The following is a 23,109-nucleotide window of genomic DNA, read 5'->3' as shown; positions in this document are numbered from 1 at the left end:
CACCTTAATGGGAAACTGTTAAAGACCCATTGGTCTATGCAAAGTGAAAAACAGCTTTCTCACCATGCATCCAGCGACAATGATTATATGCCACACAATCTCTCTATTTGATAGCCAGCTGAGCACTTATAGCATGAACTTCAGTGTTTTGGGCTTTAGAGACAATTATTGAGGTATCCCCCCTCTTAATATTCCAGCAATGCAAAATTATTTCTGCTTCAAACATTTCATTTTATATTCAGAACTGTTTCATATGAATAAATACATATATATGTATTTAACAAGTGTTCAAAGTGGGTCTTCAAATTAACCTAGGGTATAAAAATAAAATCTGTATTTGCTTTCTCAGAGCACTTGTGCCAGCTACTTTTACAGCAAGTTGGTGAGTTCGATGATAGTCTCCCTTTCAAAGGTCCTATTTAAGATGAACAAGTACAGGTGGCATCGAGGGGAGGATTCAAAACCAATTCTTTGATTCCAGTGTCAGTTTTCTTCCATGACTGCATGAGACAAACGGCTCTATACCAGTTGGAACGATGAAGTTTTGGTTTTGGTTTTGTAGAAAAGGAGTCACTCTTGTGTTATGAAGTCAGGGTAAGGCCTTGACATTTTTGGCTTCATCTTAGCAGAGAATTAGAATAACTGATTGCATTTATCACAGAGGTAATTTCATTTAAGTGGAAAACAGTGCAAAATGCTTAAATATGCTTATTGGCAAACTGCTAATAAGCTTTTGTGAGTAGAAGAAAGAAAAGGTTTGGGAATAGCTTTAGAAAGAAATGTTATTATTTAGCAGAGCTAGGGGAGGCCTTTGTGTTAATGACCAAAATGTGGAATGACAGCCACCCAGCCAATGGATTTCTTCAGAAACAAGAAAGTGAGGTGGAGACAGTGGTAAGCTCAGCCACACCCACCCTTCTACCCCAAACAACACCTCAGCCACTTAGCAATGCATGTGGGCCTCCAGAGCCATCCAAATGGTGGCGCATTAATTTTATGTCATGGCTTCTAGGCTTAGAGTCAGTTCCAGTTCTTTATCACTTTTTACCCTATGGAGTTCTTCACTATGTCTAACTTAGCATGAATGTGCTTTATGGATGTCGTGACCAGTTCAATAAAGCCTCTTCATGCCACGTTATGGGGATGGAATTGTACCCTGGAGTCAAATGTGACTTCAAATCCAAGCTGTGGTACTTTCTGTACCACATGTGGGTGCTCTGGGGAAATGACTTAATCTCTTTGTGAATCAAGATTTAGAAAACAGGCTGCCCATTTTATAAGACTATTTTTGAAATAAAATCAGATAGGTAGATGGATAGAAGGATGGATGGATAGATTGATCTATCAATAGATAGACAGATATAGCCTGCCACCTAATAAACACTCGATAAATGTCAGTTTCTTTTCTCTTCCCTTGAAGGAATGCCCCGAATTTGTACTATGTTTATTCCCAAGAAGTGCACATTTTGATTATAATCCCATTGAGCACCCCCTGAAACTGCCTTTCCTGTCAATATAGGATCCTAACCCTGTCAGTGTGTGCTTGGTCGCATGCTGTCCTTCCCTTGTTTACTCTGGATGGCCTCTCTAGGCTCTTTCCACATATCTGACTTAACGGGTAGAATTCAAAACCGATCATAGTCCTTTGGAAGATGTGACCAGCAGCTGGTTTTGTGGAATAGTTTTCTGAACCACGACATTTTCCAGAAAAAAGAAATTGAAGGGAGCGGTATGGAGGGTGCAATTACAAGGCTGCCTGAACTTGTACTGCAGGTGCCGCTGATTCTCAAGTCCAATTGGAGGATGTCCCCAGGCTGGGGAGACTGTACCCTCTCGTGTGTATAAGTGGTCTCTTTAGTCTTAAACTTTCTGAGATATATATACCAGCAATGCAAGAGCATTTCTTCCTCTGGTCCTAAATTCTTTCTTTTGGAGCTGAGGATAAGCTGATACATAGAAAATGCTTAGTTATTCTTTAGTGTTCAATAAGCACTGAAGTATAATCTTGGTAATTAAAATATTTGATATGAATATTAAGAAGGCAATGAAGCCGACTCAAGTAATGATCTGGATTGCTTCCACAAACGATTATTAGCTATGCATATAAGAATATGCCTCTCCAAAGTATAGCGAAGACACCCACCCCTGACTGCTTTAAAAAGCTGTTATTTAATATAAATGAGAAACTCTCCCACCTGATAAGTTTGTATTATGCATAACAACAGGAACAATTAGTGTAATAAACACACATATAATGTCAGCACTATTATAAAAAAATACATATGAATTTAATTTAAAAAACCCTTTAAAGAAATATTATTAGTATCTCCATTTTACAGATGAGGAAACTGAGGCACAAAGAAACCAAGTAACTTGCTGTAATGCAGCTCCTAAGTTCCTGAGCTGGGGTTTAAATTCTGGGGAGTCCAGCTTGGATCCATGAGCTAGGCCACCTTGTATATTATTACAGAACCAACTGCCATGAAGGATTGACTAAGAACTTTTTTTTTTTTTAATGGAATAGAACAGATGTTACAGTGGAGATAGCGTCCTGTTGAGAAAAATTACTTAATTCTCCAGAGCTAGGTTGCACAGGGTGGGGCAAAAGTAGGTTTATAGTTGTGAATATGTGAAACACAGTTTATTCTCGTATTATTATCATTATCATTATTTATTAATTATTATATTATTTTCCACATGAACAACTAAAAATCTACTTTTGCCCCACCCTGTATTTAGCCTATAACCTTCATCTCTGTTTTAGTTTGTTTATTTGTTTTTAGTTTTCTTTCTTTCTTTTCTTTTACTAGAGAAATTAAAGTGCTTTGATGTTTTTTACCATCAAAACGAGAAGGGAACTTGCAGAAGCAGGCATCCTTTTGGGAGTGCAATGCTCATGGACGGGGCCACATTCCTTTCACTTGCCTTCCCATGAGTTTGCAGAAATTCAGTGGGTTTCCTTAGCTGAAGGCAAAGAGGGCACTCCATGAAAAGTGTTTATAAAATTTATGCTGCTCCAGGAAAAAACCTAACACCTCCCTCCCCGGGGGATGTCCACTTAGCCATGGAGTCTGTTGCTTTGCCCGGTTACTACTGAGGGTGGAAAAGAACCCCGGGGAGAGAAGATGAGGTCGGCCAGGGAGAGAGGAGGCAAGGGCTGCCTGGTAAGTTCCACCGAGGAGGAGGAAACAGGGGTGCTGCTCATGCTTGCCAGCCTCACAGCTGTCGCTGCTGAGGACAGAGAAAGGAGCATTGGGCTGGGAGGGACTGCTGCAGCTTGGACCAAGTGGTGAGCACATCAAGGACTATAGTGTGCTACTGCTAACGGCTTTGTGCAAGAGCCAGCTGAGTCTCCCAGGGCACCAACCACATGGCCGGAGGAGCTGAGTCTCAGCATCAATGCATGTTTGGTTCTCCACCTACCCAGACTACACCAGAGGTAACAAACAGAAAGGAGACAGCCACAGTACAATGGTAAGAAAATGCCATTTCTCTTTTCTTTCTTTTTGCCCCAATACCACCAAAGGATAAATCTAAAAGAAAGAAAAATCTGGAGCAGCGATTTTCATCCAGTGTGCCAAAAGAATTTTAAAACATGCAATACCTGACTATTTAGTCAGGGGCACTGACCTCTTTTCTTTTAGACTGTCAAATAAAAAAAAATGACAAGAGCCAACACAACAATAGCTGTCAGGTATGAATGAATCGAAATTATACCTATTTATTTTGTCAGATGGGCAAAGAATATATTTTTTGGTGTGCCACAGAATTTTAGTAATTAGTTTATGTGTGCCATGAGATGAAAAAGGCAGGAAATCACTGATCTAGAGGGTGGTGAGAGAGAGAGAGAGAGAGAAAGCAGACAACACCTCTATCAACTCCAGAACCCTTTGGTGGAACCCAAGATTTAATTATGTTGAGAGTAGGGGCAGAGGTCTGAATAAAACATAAGATTTTAAAGTGGAAACGACTAATAAATAATAAAGTTAGAGATTTGCATTGAAATGCCACTAAGGAAGACTAATTGGGAAGTAGAATTAAACAAAGCACAGCTGGTAACACATATTGGAAAAATAAAATAATTTCATACATGAACCAATTAAATGTTCCTAATTAAACCAGTTGCAATTATAAAGCAGGTGGAAAGAAATATTCGCCCCTTCCCGCCAGCCCCTCCAGCCCCTCCAGCTTTTATCTGATTGGAGATTTTGGAAATACAAAATACTGAGTCCTCTACATGCAAGCGCAGTCAGCATCTCCACCGCCTCACACACCTGTGCCTCGGCACTGAGCCAGTCAATGGCCCTTCACACCCCATGCTTCCTCGTGTGGCATGTCTATGCACAAGCTCTTCCTCTGCTCAGAGCGCCCTTCTTGCTAAAGTCTCTCAGGCGAATACCCACCGATGCTTCAGTTCTCAGCTTGAGAGTCAGATCTTCTCTGGAGCCATCCTGGCCTGCTCCTCCCTCCCTCTCCGACGCCTAGTCTCAGTCCCAGAGCCTTCCTTAATCGCCACCAGCCCTGATACGTATCCCCTGTGAGACGCTTATGCTGTGTACAAGTCTGAGTTTGTATTTCTGTCACTCCTAGTAGACAGTGAGCCCTCTGGAGAGGAAGAAGGGATCTTAGTTGACTTGTTAAATCTACTACATAGCACAGTGTTTGGCATACAATATAAGATTCATAGATATTTGCTGGGGGGGGGATGAGAGAGAGGGAGGGAGGGAGGGACGGGAAGAAAGGAGGACTGTCTTTGTGCTGGGAGCGGTGAGGCTGCACAGTTTAGTTTAGGAGAAGGCTTCGTGTTATTCTCATCTTACCCTTCCAGGGAGATGGCCCGTTGGAGAGTCACTGAAGGCTGGCGGGTTGCAGTGCTGTGTTGGGAATGACTGCAAGAAAAAAAAGGAAAAACAGAGATCATTTACTTAAAATGCCTTTACACATTCAAATCAGCCCTATTGTCAAGAAAATAACAAATCTTGAAACAAATACATTAGAGATTAAATGCTGTTTCTTCGGTGATAAGTAGAATCCCCTAAAATACAACATTCTACCATATAAGAAATTACTATTTCCATATAATTTGATTCCAACATATACAACTCAAAAGTAAGCTTTAAATCACAGTGAGACATGAAAAGAAACAAACATATTTGGAAAAGATAATTTTTTCCTCTTGGAATAAGACAACATAGAGCATAAAAACAAATTGCATCATGATGCAATGTATTATTTTAGAGCAGAACATTTTTTTCCAAGCCAAATTTTAAAAAGAGCAAATTTTCAAATTGAGGTAGTATTTAACTAGTAATAGTATGGTAACAAAAAACAAAATTAGGGAAGCTTTATTGGTAGAAATCCCATTTCTTCTTTGAAATACCACTAAACATTGGTTTTTATTGTGCCACCATAAAGTTATTTTTTTAAGTTCAGGTGAAATAATTCAGGCATGAAAGTATTTTTTCTCTAAATAATGACTGTTGTATACAACTTTTAACTAACGAATCAGTAACTGGCTCTGGCTGTGTGGGTTACAAGGAGTTCCACTGCATGAATGTCTAACAGGATTACTGCCCAGATATTAGTTCTCTTTATCCTTACAGAATATCCTGGGATACCTTAGAGTCTCCTCACAGAAGAGGCCTAGAGAGGTTACACTGCATGGCCACAGTGTGTTTAAACTGAGATCAGAACACAGATCCAATTCCCAGCCCCTGATTTTCCCTGTCCCATGCCACTGGCACTTATTCATATTCTCTGTGACCACAGTTCAGTAATGAAATGGTAGCCAAAACATCAGCCATTCTAAAAGTCTGCTCATCACTGTTAAGTAGCTGGGAGACCCTGAAGGTGCTCTACAAATGCTGGTCCAATCTCCATGAAAATTTCTTTGCTTAAAGCAATATTTTGCCCTCTGGGCTGAACCAAATGATATGTAACTGGTCCCAAAGCCTGAAACATAGGAGCAAAATGTAGTGTTTTAATAGAGCAGCACATTCCTGTCTTTTTTCATTTTGTTTTTGGATGGCTGACTGCACATCATTCTTCTTGACTTTTGGAGTATCCGGCTGCATCTAAGGAGGTCATGTATGATCATCTACCCAAAAGCATCATTCTACACAGTCAATTCTTTAAGGAAAGTATAGAACAACTTGTAATAGCTTAAGCCAAGTGTCAGCTAGCACCATGAATGCAGTTACTTCAATAAGGAAAGACAATTTTAGTGAGGCATTTTACACAAAATACAGACAAGTACTCCCGAATGCACCAACAAGGAGAGAATTTGGAATGGGGAGGCTTTTGTACACCTGTTGTGATTCTAGGCATTTAATTGATATGATCCTGGGTATCCCTTCATTTCACACAGGAAACACATTTTTCAAGATAACACACTTTGGTTTTTGTTCTTTGACAACATCTGGGAAGCCGAGTTGTGTAGACAAAAGAGCAGAAATGTAGTTTCCCCCTCTGTGCTCCTAATGAGAGTTCAAGGGCCTGAGATAAGTCACCTTACCTGCCTGCTTTGTTCTGATTTTTTCTTCAGTCTGAATAAGAAACAACTGGTCCCATGCCCTCCGCATCTACTTTATTGATGGGAAGCAGTACAGATGCTCATCACTCACAGTGGGTTATGTCCCAATAAACCCATCATAAGTAGAAAATATTGTAAGTAAAAAATGCATTTAGTACACCTAACTTACTGAACATCACAGCTTACTTAGCCTAGCCTACTTTAAATGTTCTCAGAATACTTATGCTAGCCTACAGTTGGGCAAAATCGTCTACCATAATTAATACTCTGTAGAGTATTGGTTGTTCACCCTCATAACTGTGCGCCTGAGTGAGAGCTGTGGCTCTTTGCCACTGCCTAGCATCACAAGAAAGTATCTTACTATATATCACTGGCCTGGAAAAAGACCAAAATTCAAAATCCAAAGTATGCTTTCTACTGAATGAGTATCATTTTCATACCACACAAAGCTCAATAATCATAAGTTAAACGATCTTAAGTTAGGGACCATCTATACTGTCATGAGGAAGGGGCATGAGCTTGAGAGTTGATGGCTTTGTGTTAGGGATTTCTTACCCTTTCTTTCCTTTTTTCCCTTTTTAAAAAATATGTATTTATTGATTTCAGAGAGAGGAAGGGAGAGGGAGAGAGATAGAAACATCAATTATGAGAGAGTCATTGATGGTTTGCCTCCTGTATGCCCCCTACTGGGGATCAAGCCCACAACCCAGGTATGTGCCCTGACTGGGAATCAAACTGTGATCCCCTGGTTCATGGGTCGATGCTCAATCACTGAGCTATGCCAGCTGGGCCCCTTTCTAATTAGATACTCAACAACCTCAAAAACCAAACACTCTGTCTCTATTCCTGATATCAGTGTAACACAGGTAATAGTGCCTTCTCACAGATTGCTCTGAAGGGAAAAATAAAGCAACGTATGTAAAAGGAATTTTGTAAAGTATGAGGCATGGGGAGTATTAAGCAGAAATTACTTCCCAGGGAGGCAGTGTGATTTGGTTATAAGGTGTCTGAAACTAGTGACCTGAACTTGAACTAACCAATGGAACTAAGGAAGAAAAATATGGCTAGAGCTAAGAAATATCAAGGAAATGGAATCTATAGGATTTAGCAATTGCATGTGGGGGATGAGTAAGGAGTCAAGGACAACTTCCATGTTTCTGGCTGGGATGACTGGATCAATAATGGTACTTCAAAGTGAGAAAAGAATATGAATATAGTAACAGGTTTGGGAGGAAGAGAATTATTTTAACATTGTATATATGGTGAGTTGGGGAACTTGTGTGACATCATGGTAGAGATATCTCATAAGATAGTTAGATATCAAAATTCAATTTCAGTAGAGAGTTCTGGGATGAAAAAGTACACTTTGGAGCCAACATAGTATGGGGGCATTTAAAGCCATGGGTATTCCTAAAAAGACTGTGATGAAAAAAGCTGAAAGCTGAGATGGAGGCCTGGAGATAACCAGCATTCTAAGATGCACAGAGAAAGCTAAACCTGGAAAGAAAACTAAGAAGAAGTGAGTGCAGAAGTAGAAGGAAAACTAAGAAAATATGAGGTAATGTCAGCTAACAATGGAAGCAGGGAGAGAGTTTCAAAGAGAGTTTGGTCAACAGCTACCAAAGACTTTAAAGAGCTTAAACATGAAACAAGGGAAAACAGGTCACTGAAGTTTGATTATATTCTGTAGGTAAAGAGTAGCTCATGAACAATTTTAAGCAATATTAAAACATAGTCATTTCGTAGTTTAGAATGAGCCTCCATAATCCCTAGATATAGAAAAGGGTTAAAGAAAGCCAAGGAGCTATAAGAGGAAGCTGATCATAAGAACACTGGGTATGAATACAAAGCTTTCTGTCCTACAATCATTAGAGGCCAGTCCTCAAAGAATTTTTCTGTAGAACAAATGGAATAATTACTTTTCCCATGTCAAATGAGCGTAGACAGAAAAAAAAATTAAAAAATGGAGACCTATGCCTCCTATAATGCCATTGAGTTCTATTTTTAATGAAGAATTGCTCTTATTCTGCAATTTAGTTGCCTTATTGATCTTCATGTAGACAGCTGGAACATCCAAATAAATGTGGGTTGCTTGGCCTGGTGAAATCTATTAGTTTGTATGACTGTCACGAAAAAGCCCAGATGTGTAGCAAAAGGGAAACTGTTTTACTTGACATCTGGAGTCTGGATCCTCCTCACAATGGTCACCACAGAGAAGGTATCACCATCTTTGTACTCACAAATGAAACTAGTAAAAGGCAAATTGTTCATTTCCCTCCACTCTTCACAATTTATATGCCCAAGTAAGAACTGCCTTTTCTAATATTCTCCCTTGGTTGACTATGTTCAAGGTAGAGATGTGGTCATTGGTTCAGCTAAGGTTTTACTTATTACTAGAACTAAAAATCTGGACACTGAAACCCAGTGTGATAAAGTGCAATGCTTTCTAAGTCTCTCTCTTAAAAAAAAAAAAAAAAAAAGTCTTTATTGATTTCAGAGAGAGGAAGGGAGAGGGAGAGAGAGAGATAGAAACATCAATGATGAGAGAGTCATTGATCGGCTGCCTCCTGCACGTGCCCTACTGAGGACCGAGCCCCCAACCTGGGCATGTGCCCTGACTGGGAATCGAACAGCAATCTCCTGGGTCATAGGTTGATGCTCAACTGCTGAGCCACGCCAGCTGCGCCTTTCTAAGTCTCTTAATGTAGATCTTAATTTGGTCAGTGAAGTGAAACTAACACCAGCAGCAAATCCTTTCTATATGAAAAAATGCTTGCTTTCCTCAGGGATTAATTTCCAGGACAAAGGAATGTGTTTTGCTGCTGTTGTCTTTTTGTTTGTTTTTTTAGTCTTTAAGGCTATGAAAAGCTTGATAATATTTAGCATTCATAGTCATTGGGCTATCAATGTAAGAAAAATATCAAATGTAAAATATCCATATAAAAGTATCAAAACACTAAAATGCTTTGACTTGGGATCTTAATGACAAACTTACAAATGAAGGAAATTGAATATTTATCCTCATTAATGAAAAATGATTTTCTTAGCATCTAAATTGGATGCAAGTTACAACTCCGTCAAGATGCAAGTGAGAAGATTTGAAAGGGCATAAACTTTTAGACCTAGATAGCTTTCTTCTTCACATTTCTTAATATCTGCAAAGAATTTAACAGGCCAACATTTTAGTATAGTTCATTAACATATCAGAAGGCTCACACATCAATTCTCTATACCTCAATTTTCCAATTGCCTCATCAGCCAATACGCAACAGTACCCACAGTGTGCAAAGTATATGCCTCATGTAATAACAATAACAAAAACAATAAAGGCTAAATCAAGGACTATCATCTTCAAGCATTTATAATGTAATCTGAGAGAAAAGACATAAGCCCATTCATTTGATCACTCTAATTCATTCTCTCTCAGTCTGCCTTTTGGTAAACAATAGCACTGCCTACCTGGCTTTCAGTCCAAAAATTTTCATTTATTCTTCAGTTCCAACCATCACACCATCATACTTTGTAACCAATTCATTAAACCCTTTTGCTTCTACCACAAAAATGTATCCCACCTCTCCAGTGCTAATGGAGATAATACCTTCCCTTGGTACACTATTGCAACAGCCTCCCAACTGGTTTTCCTCCTGTTCCTCTGCAGTCATTCCTCATAGTGGCCTATAAGAGTTTCTAAAATCATAAAATTAGATTATGTTGACCCTAAAGGCTTCTGATTACAGTTGGAATAAAATTCACAATCACCTCCAGAGCTATAAGATCCTGCTGTCACTGTCTACCTGTCAGTGCTCATTGCTCACCACACTGTCCATCCAGATATCTGGCCTTCTTCTTGATTCTCAGATAGTCTCATTAGTTTCTCTCTAAAGACATCTGCATTGACTGCTTGCTTTGCCCCTAGGTCTTCTTGTGGACACCTTCCTCTTATTTAAGTCTTAAGTAAAAGGTTACTTCCCCAGAGAGGCCGTCCCTGGTCTTCTAGCTAAAGACACTCCACTCCCATCCCAGACAAAAAATAGCCTCTTACACTACTTTATTTACTCCATAGCACTTGCACTTATTACTCACTGAAAGTACCTGTTTATTGATTCGTTTTTGTGTTCACTGACATCCTTTCCCTTCCAGAATATTGCTTCCATGAGTAGGAATAAAGAACACACACACACACACACACACACACACACACACACGCACACATATATGACTACTGAATGAAAAAACAAAAAAAGTCTATGAACTCACACTTAACCTAGCTCTATTCAGATAGGGTAAACTTGCTAATTCATTCAGGACTCCTTAATGCCATGATTAAAATCAAAGGTAATTACAATATCAATTCATTCTGTGCATCTTGCTGAAGCCATGCTCTCTTGGACTCCATTTCTCCCTTGTCTTGGTTCTTTGAAATACCTAAGAACCATGTGTTGACTGTATTGCAGAGGGACCATCCAGTCAAACCTTATTGGGGGTTAGTGTGCGCCCCAGTTTCTTGTCACATCTCATATTGAGTGTGCTATTGGTTTGTAAATGCTCCACATCCATTTACCCACCTCCAAATTTTATCAAGGCAAATATTTATTCATCTGGACACTCATTCGACCAACATTTACTGAGCACCATGCGTGTGCCAGGCAACAGCCCATCCGTCACAGTTCACTTTATGTCATCCTCTGCTTCATATTTACTAAATGATTCTCCTTGCTGCTTTCTTGCAACATCCCACATTTGGTCATCAGCATTTCTGTGTCTACTGTAAGTCAGCACCATGCTAGACACCATGAGAGATACAAAGAGGAAGCAGGCCCAGTTCCTGCCATCAAAGATCTGCAGTTTACACAGAGATGGGTAAGTAATCAACTAGCCAACTAAAAGGGGAAAAAAAGCCAACATAGACTCAGCACTATAACGGAGGAGATCTCACTGTAGCCTAGAGGTTTACAGAGGTCCAGAAAAGAAATGGGAAATCACAGTTCTCTTCTAAAGGATTTTTTGTTTGTTTACCCTAAGCCACTTTCACTTGGCCAGTCAGGTATCATTTTAAAGTGAGTTTTGTGCCCAGGTGGGTGTGGCTCAGCGGTTGAGCATCGACCTGGGATCCAGGCGATCAGGGTTTGATTCCCGGTCAGGGCACATGCCCGGGTTGTGGGCTAGGCAGCCAATCAATGACTCTCTCATCATTGATGTTTCTGTTTCTCTTTCACCCTCCTTTCCTCTGAAATCAATGAAGATATTAAAAAAAAATAAAAATAATAAAGTGAGTTTTGTGAAAGATGAAACGGCCATATTTGCTTTGGTTAAACAAAAAACAAACAAAAGCAAAAACAAAAACAAAAAAGAAAGGAAAGAAAACAGTTTGATCTCATAAATAAAATTCTTAATAAATCCTCTAAATTACTCATAGTTTTTCATGAATTAAGGTATATTAAAAATACAAAAGTTAATCCAGAAATGGCATATTTATAGACATAAAATAGATTAATAATTGCCTGGGGCTGGGGTAGACATGGGAATTAATTGTAAATGGGCGTGAGGGATTGTATTGGGAGCATGAAAATGTTCTAAAACTGAGTTATGGTCATGGCTTTAAGACTGGATAAAGTTACTAAAATGTATTGATTTATAGACTTGAAGTAGGTGAAGTTTATGAAGTTTATGATATCTAAAACATATCTCATGAGATTGTTAAAAAACGTTTAGTGCAAAGTACAAAGCCTGAAAGTATAGCACAATTTTTTTTTAATGATGTGTCTTTAAGCAGTTATTGTATTTTTCTTTTTTTAAATTTTATTTTTAAATTACAGTTTATATTCAATATTACTTTATTTTAGCTTCAGGAGTACAACATAGTGGTTAGACAATCATATATTTTACAAAGTGATCCCCCGATATTTCAATACCTGGCACCATACATAGTTATCACAATATTATTGATTATATTCCCTATGCTGTACTTTACATCCCTGTGACTATTTTGTAACTACCAAATGTACTTCTGGATCCCTTCAACCTTTTTACCTGGTCTCCCAACACCCCTGCCCTCTGGCAACCATCAGTTTGTTCTTTGTATCTATGAGTCTGTTTCTGTTTTGTTTGTTCACTTTGTTCTTTAGATTCTGCATATACACTTATATCCATATTAAATCATATAGTATTTGTCTTTCTCTGTCTGACTTATTTCACTTAGCATAATACTCTCTAGGCCCATCCATGCTGTTGCAATGGTAAGATTTCATTTTCTTTTATGATTAAGCAATATTCCATTGTATATGTCTCACAGCTTTAGTATCCACTCATCTATTGATGGGCACTTGGGCTGCTTCCATATCTTGGCTATTGTAAATTACACTGCAATAAACATAGGGGTGCATATATTCTTCTCAGTTCGTGTTTTGGGTTTCTTAGTTCTGAAGTTCTAAATTTCTAGCATCTTTACCAAACTTTTGATCTTATCCCATACAAGCAGAAAGCAATACATTTTATAGAAGTCTGACTACCTGACAATGACATTCATGTTTAGTCATGTTTTTGTCTCCGGTCTTGAAATCAGAGAAGTGACAAATTGCAGACCGCTATAGTTCAGTTCAATATGATGGGACACCCACCAGTATGTGGGATTTAGGCTGCTATCTGAATGGGAGAACATATTTGTCAATGAATCATCTGATAAGGGGTTAATATCTAAAATTTTTGATGCACTCATACAACTCAACACCAAGAAAACAAACAATTCAATTACGAAATGGGCAAAGGGCCTGAATAGACACTTCTCCAAAGAGGACATGCAGATGGTGAAGAGACAAACAAAAAGATGCCCAGTGTCACTTATTTAGAATGTACTGTGTCTAAAGCACTTTGCTAATTGCTTTGCATACATGATCTCATTTAACCCTCTTAAGGTTGTCTTATCCCCCTTTTGCTGATGAAGAAACTGAGGCCCAGAGGGATAAAATGCTTTGTCTCCATCCACAAACCTAGTGAGAGATAAGATTCTCCTCCAGTCTCTCAAGGTTCAAAGCCTGTACTTCTAACCACTACAAATGTTGCCTATATAAAGGGCCTTGAGAAACATTAGTAACTGAATAATAAATGCCTTTAAAATTTGCAGATAAAAGTGCTCTTTAGAAATTATAAGAAATAATGGCTATCTGTGCTTAAATTTGAAAACATTTGGCTGTATCATAATAAAAATTATATAAGTATATATTTATACACATTTATAAATATATTTTCATATATCATACACTCATATATATGCACATATGTATACATTTTTCTGTATATATAAATATAAAAATATCTCCTTTACCTTCATGAAAATATAAATTTCTACCTTTTCAAGAAAGCTATAAATGAGTGATTTCTTTAGGCTGCAGAGCATCAGTTAATATTTGTGTCTAAAATGGTAAGCTTTGATTTTATTTTATGCAGACTCATAATATAAAAAAGTCATAATGATGTTTTGTGTCATTTGTTATAAGCCTCCGGATGATGGAGAATTTTTATTTTAATAACTTTCAGGAACTTGTGCTGATATTGAGCAAATGAATTGAAGAACAGTCTTTTCTTTTTTTTCTCTTTTTCTTATTATTACTTTCCGTAAGATACTGTTTTAAAAATAAAACTCATAGGCAAAAGTATTTTTACCAACAATCAACTCAAATTTTCTCCGACTGACAATTTTCCCCAATTACTTCTACATTCCTGTAGCATGACAGATCTACTTGTACCTTGGCTGAATTTTATCTTTCCCTGATGCTATCACCTTTCAAATATTTACAGACAAGTAACAAGTTCACATCAGTTTCTCTGTTTCATCAAGATGTAAGTATGGACTTCTTTTCACATCCCTGTATAAGTCCAAAGAAATATAAATGTAGCATAATATGGTTTCAGTTTTTATTTTCACAGCCTTACAAGTCTCATAAATATAACAGCATTTCTGTTCTGATAGGTGGGGATTAAATAGCATAGTTCACACTGTCAGTTGTCAAAGGGTTGAATTTATGCTCTGAGTAGAATATTTTTTATATACAACGAGTGAGGGCCTTTTCAAGTTGAATTATTTGATAAAGCAGTGCCAATGATAATAGTGTTTGAATACATGGCTCATTACTGCCAAACCTGGGCCAGTGAAAATGGTCTTCGTTAAGACATATCGAATATGCCTCAGACTTTCATGGTAACTCTGTGCTCCTAGTTGGATTCACCAGTTTCATTTCCCCAAAAAGGGGCTATTCAGGTGCTGAGCAGTGCTCTGGGAGCCTCTCTTAGGCCAACATCCTATCCTCTCGGTCTCCCAGGCCGGAAAGGTCAGTCGTGCTGGATCCCTCCCTCCCTCTCACTTCCAGACTTGTGAAGCGATATTGGTTCTACTTCCCGAATATTTTCGTATTGGTCTCTGTTGCACAATTCCCCAGCTATCACCATAGCGTAACAAAGTACAAAGTCAGAGGACCTGGATTAGATTCAAGCTCCACCACTAAATAGCTGGGTCACCTTGCTCAGTCCACTTAATTAAGTCTGTTTCTTCATTCATAAAATGAAAACTAGTATTTCACAGGATTTTTGTGACATCAAAGGTAACATATGTAGAACAGGTAATTAATTGCAAACTATTACTACTATTATTATCATCATTATTAAGTAACTTCCCACTCTTTCAGGCTTTTCCCTCCTCCAATTCATTTTTTTAAGCTCCTATGAAAGTAATCTTGAGAAACACGAAGTCGATAATGTAATTCAAAAGCCTTCCATGACCCACCTTTTTAGCCCATCTCCCTCTGCGTACTTTATAGTAGATTCACCTGGACTACTCCGCCTTTCTCAGACATGCCATGCTTTTTCACGGCCTTAGGCATTTACATGTGGTTCCCCTCATCTTGGAGCGTCTTCCTCCTACCTCCTACTTCTTGTCATGGGTGTAATCTTCATTCTGTGGTACCCACCATGAATTATCAGCCTTCAGTAAAAAATTAAAGTTTGGAGGGTTTATCTGATGATAAGCTTGTAATAAACGAATCGAGAATTCTATGCAAATACAGAAACTGGTCTCGGGCTTTATTAATAAAGAGCAGGGGAGAGACTAGTTTCACTCTTTTTTACCAATCAGGCCACATTAGGAGTACTGTTTTAGGTTTGGGAAGCACATTTAAAAGAGACAGAGACAAAATGAACTGTTGAATCTGAAGAGGACAGGGAAGATAAGTGTTTTTAAATCATGCCACACAAGGAGCTGTAGAAGGCACCGGCATTTAATCTGGAGAAGAGAAGAGAAGAGAAGGCTCTAAACAAATTATAAACATGTGCAATCCCTTCCAATGAAATGGCAGTGCACTTTCATTATGTGGCCCCAGAGGGTAGCACTATAACCAATAGGCGAGGTTATAAAGAGTCAACCAGGCATGCATCCCAAATAAGTCCTTTCTAATCACCAGGAGTATTGGAAAGTAGATTGGACTGTGTGGAGAGATTGAGTTTCCTTCCCCTGAGGATAATAAAGCAGGGTTTGGGGACCAGAAGAGACATTGAAGAGGGCCTTAAAGCCCCAAATAGGTAATACACAAGATGAGCTGGGCTGTTCCTGAGAGGCAGTGACTCAAGAGCCCTGTCTTCAATGCAATTTCTTGCCCTCACAGTCAGGATGATTCACACACATTTCTTACTTTCCATTGCAGCTGTTACCATTATCATAACACTTTCCACATAACAAATTGCATTTCTCCTTCAACTACTACAATGAAAGCTATTTCTGGGTGGGAAATGTGTCACTGGCTTCTCATTCCTAATAGTGCCAACCACAGCTTCTTCAGCATGGACGATACTCAATAATGGGAATTGATGTAATTTTATGCCCGTGAGCAATTCATTCATCCTTTTAATGAGTTTCCTTAGCAGTACACAAGAGTTTTAAATTTGATGATTGGGCATTCTAACTAATGTTATACAGTAAACTTTCTAATAATTAAAAGTAGGAAGTTTACTTTCTAATAAAAAATATGAATATTGAACTAAAAATTGATTTTTAAAATGAGTTCGCAAAAGCTCACTTTAAACTTCATCTGATCTAATACTCTGTTGTTCCTGACACCCTCTCAGGGTAAAAATCTCATGGAAGTTAGCTCTTTTTTTTTTTTTAATATATATTTATTTTTATTGTTGAAAGTATTACAGATGTCCCCATTTTTCCCCCATTGATCCCCTCCACCCTCCATCCACCCCACTCCCAGGCCTTCCCTAAACCGATGTCTGTGTCTATGGGTTATGCTTATAAACATATAATTCTTATGGTTTTATAAATAGTACTCATTGATTCTTAGTCTCAGAAATTGTTTCTGGTGGAAGTAAAATCCTTTTCATGTACATACTGAGCATTTTCTTTTAATATATTGTAAACTTTTGTTCTCTAGCTGAAGATGTTGCATTATTAGTATAATCCCTTACTGGGAACTGCAAGGTTAGGCACATTGGCAACATCAGCATCTAGCCTTCTCCCAATACTTCCCAAGTCATCTAATTGTCCCTTTAGCAAAGAATGTAGTTGTTTCACATTTTCAACAAATCCATGTCTTAAAATAAATGTTCCTTGATAATTTCCAAAAATTAGAAGGAAACTAATTCTCCTGTATTAGGAGAATAGCTAAATAAATTATTATGGATCATGTAATTGATATATTGTACAATCAATAAAAATTACAAAGATGATGGGCAGTTTGAAAAACAGTTTATGAGAATTTAATGATTAATTGAGGGACCCTGTGATTACTTGTGTACTGTCTGTCTTCCACACTACACACACCCATGGGCTTGAGGATAAGGTCTACTTTGTTCTCCAAAGCTTTAGCATGACAGGTGCTCAAAGTATGTGCTGAAAAAAAATGAATAGATGAGTGCATTGTATATGATAAGGGACTGCAAAGAACCTAAAATTTTGCTTGCACAGCACCGATTTTTATTATTTTTAAAATATTCTGCAATGCAGCTATTTTGCCTTTCTTGTGAAAATAGTGAATTTATATCATTAAAATAAATAAAACTCAAGGGCCCTGTCCCCATGAGAAATTTCAGAGGCATTCTCAGAGCCTGTGGTATGCAGGCAGGATTGCAGAAAACACAGAGCTGAGTGGGTAATAAAGAATGAAGCAGACAGGCAGACATGTTTACCATGGACATTTCTGGTTACATATGTATTTTATAGACCACTTACTGAGAACATATTGAAATATTTTATCCTAATTGATTGTTAAGCACTTCTACTCGCTGAATGTCCTGAATGCCTCATTGAGCTTTCACTATCATCTTTTGAGGGGCTGCTGCTTTTTACATTTTAATGGTCTAATTTATCTTTGCCATAAGCCATTTTTACATTATCAACATTCTGTTATGCAGCTGTATGATAGATGGGGTGGGCCAGATAGATTCTGATATGCTAATTTCCCCTTTAAAGTAGCAACTTTAATAAATTTATAGTTTTGCTCTTTCAGAGCTCACAAAATAGGGATTGGAAATATTTTCATGAATAGCTGTATTTTGTTAGAAGTAAATTCAAGTTTCCAGGTTGCTAATGGGAAGGTTGCTATATTAGATGAAAGTATTTAATAAAGATATATCATGTACATAATTTGGGGGAGAGGAGAGTAGAGGAAAATATAATGAAACTGCTTATGATATTGTAGAGGGGGTGAGTCTCATAAAAAAGTTGAACATTCACTTATTCATTCATTCAAAAATATTATTAGCTCCTACTTTTTGTGAGAGTAGTATGGCATGGGCAGAACACAAATGATGATATTTGCTTCCATGTATTGAGTGCTTACTGTGCTGGCCACAGAAGACACTTTATATGTGGCCACTTAATTTTTCAGATAATCTTAGAGATAGAGATTATTTTCCCCATTTTGCATGTGAATCTCATTGAGGTTAAGAAACTTGTCCAACATCATTGGGTCAATGAGCAGAGATGCTGTAACAAGCAAACAGAAACCCAAACCAACCAAACCAGAGCAAAACTAGCCTAAAAACAATCCCAATTCAGCCTGGCTCCAAAATGTAACCACTTGATTGATAACCACAGTATAGGAGCTCATCACTCCTATGAGGAGTTTCAGAGTCAAGCGATGATGTACGAGCACACAAATAACTGCCTATACAGATAGGAAAGTAAAAGTGCAAAAGCAGAAGTACAGAAAAAGTGCTGTCAAACTGCCAGGAAGGAAGGGCTTGTTTCCCTCGAGGTCTGCAGAGGAAGAACCAGAAAAAGCCACATGGAGGAGATGGCATTTGAAGATCTTGGACTGAGATTTTAGATGCAGAAACTGTGAGAGAACTTCTAATGTGGGAGAAACAGCGTGAGAAAGGAGGCACGAAAGATAGTAGGAGGCTCATTTACCAAACACCTACTACATCCTAGATGCTTGGGAATACATATGAATAAAACACAGCATAGCGGGAGATATAGGCAAACAAATTATTATTTAGTGTGATGACAGAAGTACATACAAGATACTAAAGTAACAGGAGACAGAATAGAAAATATATGATTATGAAGCCTTCCTTTGTTTCACACTGAATTAATTAGGATGATAGCTGCCCTGGAAAAGATTTACTTCCAAATAACCCAGATTTCCTCTCTAAACCTTTAATTCTCAGAAAGGACAATAAAATAGCCTGTTTCACAGGATGCTTGTGAGGATCGAATGAACCAATGATGGAACATGTTTAGTACAGTGTTGACCCATCCTAAGTGCTCAATAAATACCAGTTATTATTGACATTGTCCTCACTGCCCATAACTACTGATAAAAGAAAGAAAGCCATGCTCAGGAAAATTGATAAGAAAAGTTCATAAGCAAGTTCTGAATTCCTTTCTGCTCCCACATTCAAGGCCCTCCATCCTGTATATAGTTGCAGCCTGTGATTCCAGACTCGTGTACCAAGCCATGTACATTCTCTGCTCTCCAAGCCCAAGGGCACACCTGCGACCAGCATCTCCATTCTTGCGTTCCCAAGGCATCCCCAACTTGCCTCCATTATGGCAACTGTCGTATCAGATTATAATGATCTCTTTCGAGGGAAGTTGATTGATGCCTAGAGTGTGGCCCAAGTACCAGCAGCAGCAGCATATTCCTGGAGCTCCTTAGTAATGGTGATTCTTATGCCTGTAAAGTTTGAGAAGTTTGGTCTAGAGTACACATTCTCTGAGGTCAGGAAACACATTTTTCATATGTATCCCAACTTCTATGACCATCTGGCAAAGAGCAGCATTTAACAAATGATCATTTATTGAATGTGTGAATGAGTTCATACGTTTCCTCATCTCCACCTTTTTTATTCAAGTCATTTGACCTTTGTTTGTTTTCATCAACCTTCACCACCACCTTCGTTTTCTCACTAGGTTAACCGTCCCACGGGAACTGCTCCTGAACTCCTAACTACTTAAGATCTCTCCCTTTCCTCAGAGCCTCCTATAGGATTACATGAGCTAATCAATCAGATAGCTCTATTGATTATATGTCTGTATCTTCTCTCTTGTTCATTCCCACACACATGCACATATGAACACACATAAAAAATGCAGTATTTTTTCTCTTTATCTCACACTGATCATTAAAATTTGTCCTGAAGGTCAAATATAGTGTCCTTCTATTATCTTACCATAACCATCTAACTGAACCACTCCTGGCAGAGTAAATACTTATTTGCTCAGCAAACATTTGTTGAATTAAGATTACTGCATAGGACAGTAGGCCACTGGCCAGAGAAAGGGAACTAATATGCAGCTTCCCAGCCTTTGCAGACTTTGCTTTGTTGCCTCACCTGAGTTATCATGACACAAAGGAACTAAAGGAAATATAGGATTTTATGTCACACATATTCAAACATTCTAGTGTAGAATGACAAGGGGAGTGAAAAACAACCAGAGAGACCTTCTTTCTAGTAGGACTTCCATTACTAAGTTATTAAATAATCTTAGGCAAGCAATTTTCCCTTCTGGGACTATTTCCCCATTTGTGCAATAGAGAAGACTACACACAAGTCCTGGGATTCCTCTCAGTGCTAACCCTCTCTGATTCTCTCTAGTTGCAAGGTGCTCAAACGTAGTAATTAATCAGAGGAATGTGGGTGATAATTCCTGACAGTAAACTGCATAACATCCAAGGACAGGCTGGTAGCACTGAGACTGACAGTGTAAGCTACTGTCCAAGGACCCACTTATATTCATTCTGGTGACAAGCAAGAAAGCAGAGTTCTTTTAGGAAAAGGTCATGTTATGGGTTAGTAAAAGTGAGAAGAAAGTTTCTCTAAATTATGGGTTCTTGTAAAACAAAGAAAAGTTTAACTTCTCAAATTTACTGATGTCAACTTCAAATTTATGATAAAAAGAAAATAGGAGCTATAAAATATCTGAACAAGGATTGACTTATGCTGAATGAACCACCCGAGAAACTACAAGGGTCATTAATTGTCACACTTCATCAAATGATTACTAGTTGAGAGAAAAGGACTTTGATCCCTGAGGATAATATTGCACAAGGCTTTGAATATATCACAGGTTTGCCTTCTAGTCCAACCTTTCTCTAAAACATCTGATACAGGTCAATACCAAGGAAGCCTGGGTAGACTTCCTCTGTTACAGGGAAGCAACCTCGATGTCCTGTTTGTGCCCTAGAAAGTGATCCACTGGAGATTCTAATTAAATCTGTTATCTGAAGATATGGGGGATGCAACTAATTATGCTAGGCTCTAAAAATGGGATGAGGAATTTTATCTGAGTCCTTTGTTAGTCATTAAGTTAAATGAACAGTTTTAGTAATAAAGCCAACAGAGTAAGTCAACCAAGTGAAGTAGGATTCAGGCTACCTTGAAAAAGTTGGACTGAAAAGGTGTCCAACCTGTAGAACTGCAGCTCTTGAGCACTATAATGGACTATTTGGGAAGTTAATGTGCATCACAAAAGTGCACACATGCTATGCTGTGACACAGGAACAGAAGTCTGGTTTAAGGCAGAAGGATTTAGAGTTGTTAAAGTGACACTTTATAAACTCTAAGCTGAGAACTTTGGAACTAGGAAAAAATTGGGTAAATGGTCAGTGTCTTAACTAAGGTTTAACTTTCCTCCTAGTAAAGGGGTCAACATGCTATGAAACATCACCATCAAATGACTAGGCCCTGGAAGTATCATGGGGAACTTGTTTTCTCTGTTGTTTCAATTGGTACTAAACATGATTATTTTGGGGGAAAATACAGTGGTTTTATCTTAAGGCAAAATCTGGCTTTCATATAGATATTTTGATAAACATTTCACTTGCTGTTGATCCCCCTGCCAGGTAACATCGCAGCAATGATTATTGAAGATGAAACACTGAGCATCTGAATTCCTAGTAAGTGTTTGGCACTATTCTATGGTTTGGGGACAACAAAAATTAATAAAAAGGGTTCTGTATTCAAGAGGTTTGCAATACAGTTAGTGAGATAAGACCACAGAAATGAATGATCTGTGAATATAACTCGAGACAATATTTAATCAAGTAATGATAATTAGACATGCAGCGGGGAAAATACGATATAACTTCAGAGGAGGTAGGGAGTCATATAGGTGAGAATTTTCAGGCAAGAATTCATAGATGTGGTAAATACTTGAGCTAGTATTTGGTATAATAGAATTTGGAAAATCAGAGAAGGTTGGAGAAAGCAGTCCACTTCAGGGTGGGCAAAGGTACAGAAAGGACAAAGACCCTGGGAGTGAAAGTGACACCAGAGAGACCTGCCTCAATGGAAAAGTCAACTAATGAAAATTCAAAACAAAGATGCAGGCTTAGTGTGAAAAAAATTCTCTTAGAATTCTGTATTGCTTTTACCATGGTTTTTCCCCCCTCCAGGTTACAGCTTCCTATTAGCAGAATTGAGAGGCTAAACCTATAATTTTCTACCTCTCAGCACCTTGTCTTTGAATGTTTTTGTGAACTAAGGTTTTTCTTTCATTTTTTTAATGTGTGGGTTCTTTTCTTTGTATTTCAGGCCAGCTCCTCTGCATACACAGTGTTAATGGGTGACATTTAAGGATGCTGGTTTTAATGCACAATTATTCACGCCGTGTGTTATTGCGGGCTTCTGTTGCCATTCTAATTCTCAACTCCACTTTCCAACATGTTAGCCTACTAATATTTAATAATATAAAGCTGCTAAATCACTTTGCTTTTCTATCTAGCAAGATTAAAGCTACAGAAAAATGTTCTCTCATAAGGCTAGCATTGTGTAATGAGTCAACTAAAATACGAGGGATCAATTGAGAGCCAAAACCTTAGGGAATAAAATGACACTCTCTATGCCTGTGTCTAAGGGAAAAGTAAAAGGCTTCTTTGGACATGCAATTATAAAATGTGTTTCCTTATTTTGGCGATTTGAAAGTTCTATTGATAACTTGTTAATTTCTACCCCAAAGCTTATAATATAAGCAGTCTAGAGTAGTGGAAAGAAGAAAGAATTATTAAAACAGCAATGAACAGAGCACAAAAGCAAAAGTGGCAATTGCATTTTGCATTTATTTAATGTCACTTGCTGGGTGC

At 38.2% G+C, this 23,109-nt stretch overlaps 1 protein-coding gene across 2 annotated transcripts in view; it reads right to left on the bottom strand.

Moving 5' to 3' along the window:
* Window positions 1-23,109, bottom strand: part of DLG2 (discs large MAGUK scaffold protein 2) — a 1,615,022-nt gene that overhangs the window by 342,546 nt on the left and 1,249,367 nt on the right. For both annotated transcript variants that reach the window (XM_016206846.2, XM_087821627.1), the window contains one exon: window positions 4,821-4,889. In XM_016206846.2, the coding sequence (XP_016062332.2) occupies window positions 4,821-4,889 (69 nt within the window). The remainder of the gene's footprint in view (window positions 1-4,820; window positions 4,890-23,109) is intronic.

This window comes from Miniopterus natalensis, chromosome 11 (genome assembly GCF_054644295.1).
Source record: "Miniopterus natalensis isolate mMinNat1 chromosome 11, mMinNat1.hap1, whole genome shotgun sequence".
Lineage (NCBI taxonomy): Eukaryota > Metazoa > Chordata > Mammalia > Chiroptera > Miniopteridae > Miniopterus > Miniopterus natalensis.
This window is presented reverse-complemented; position numbering and strand designations above follow the sequence as displayed.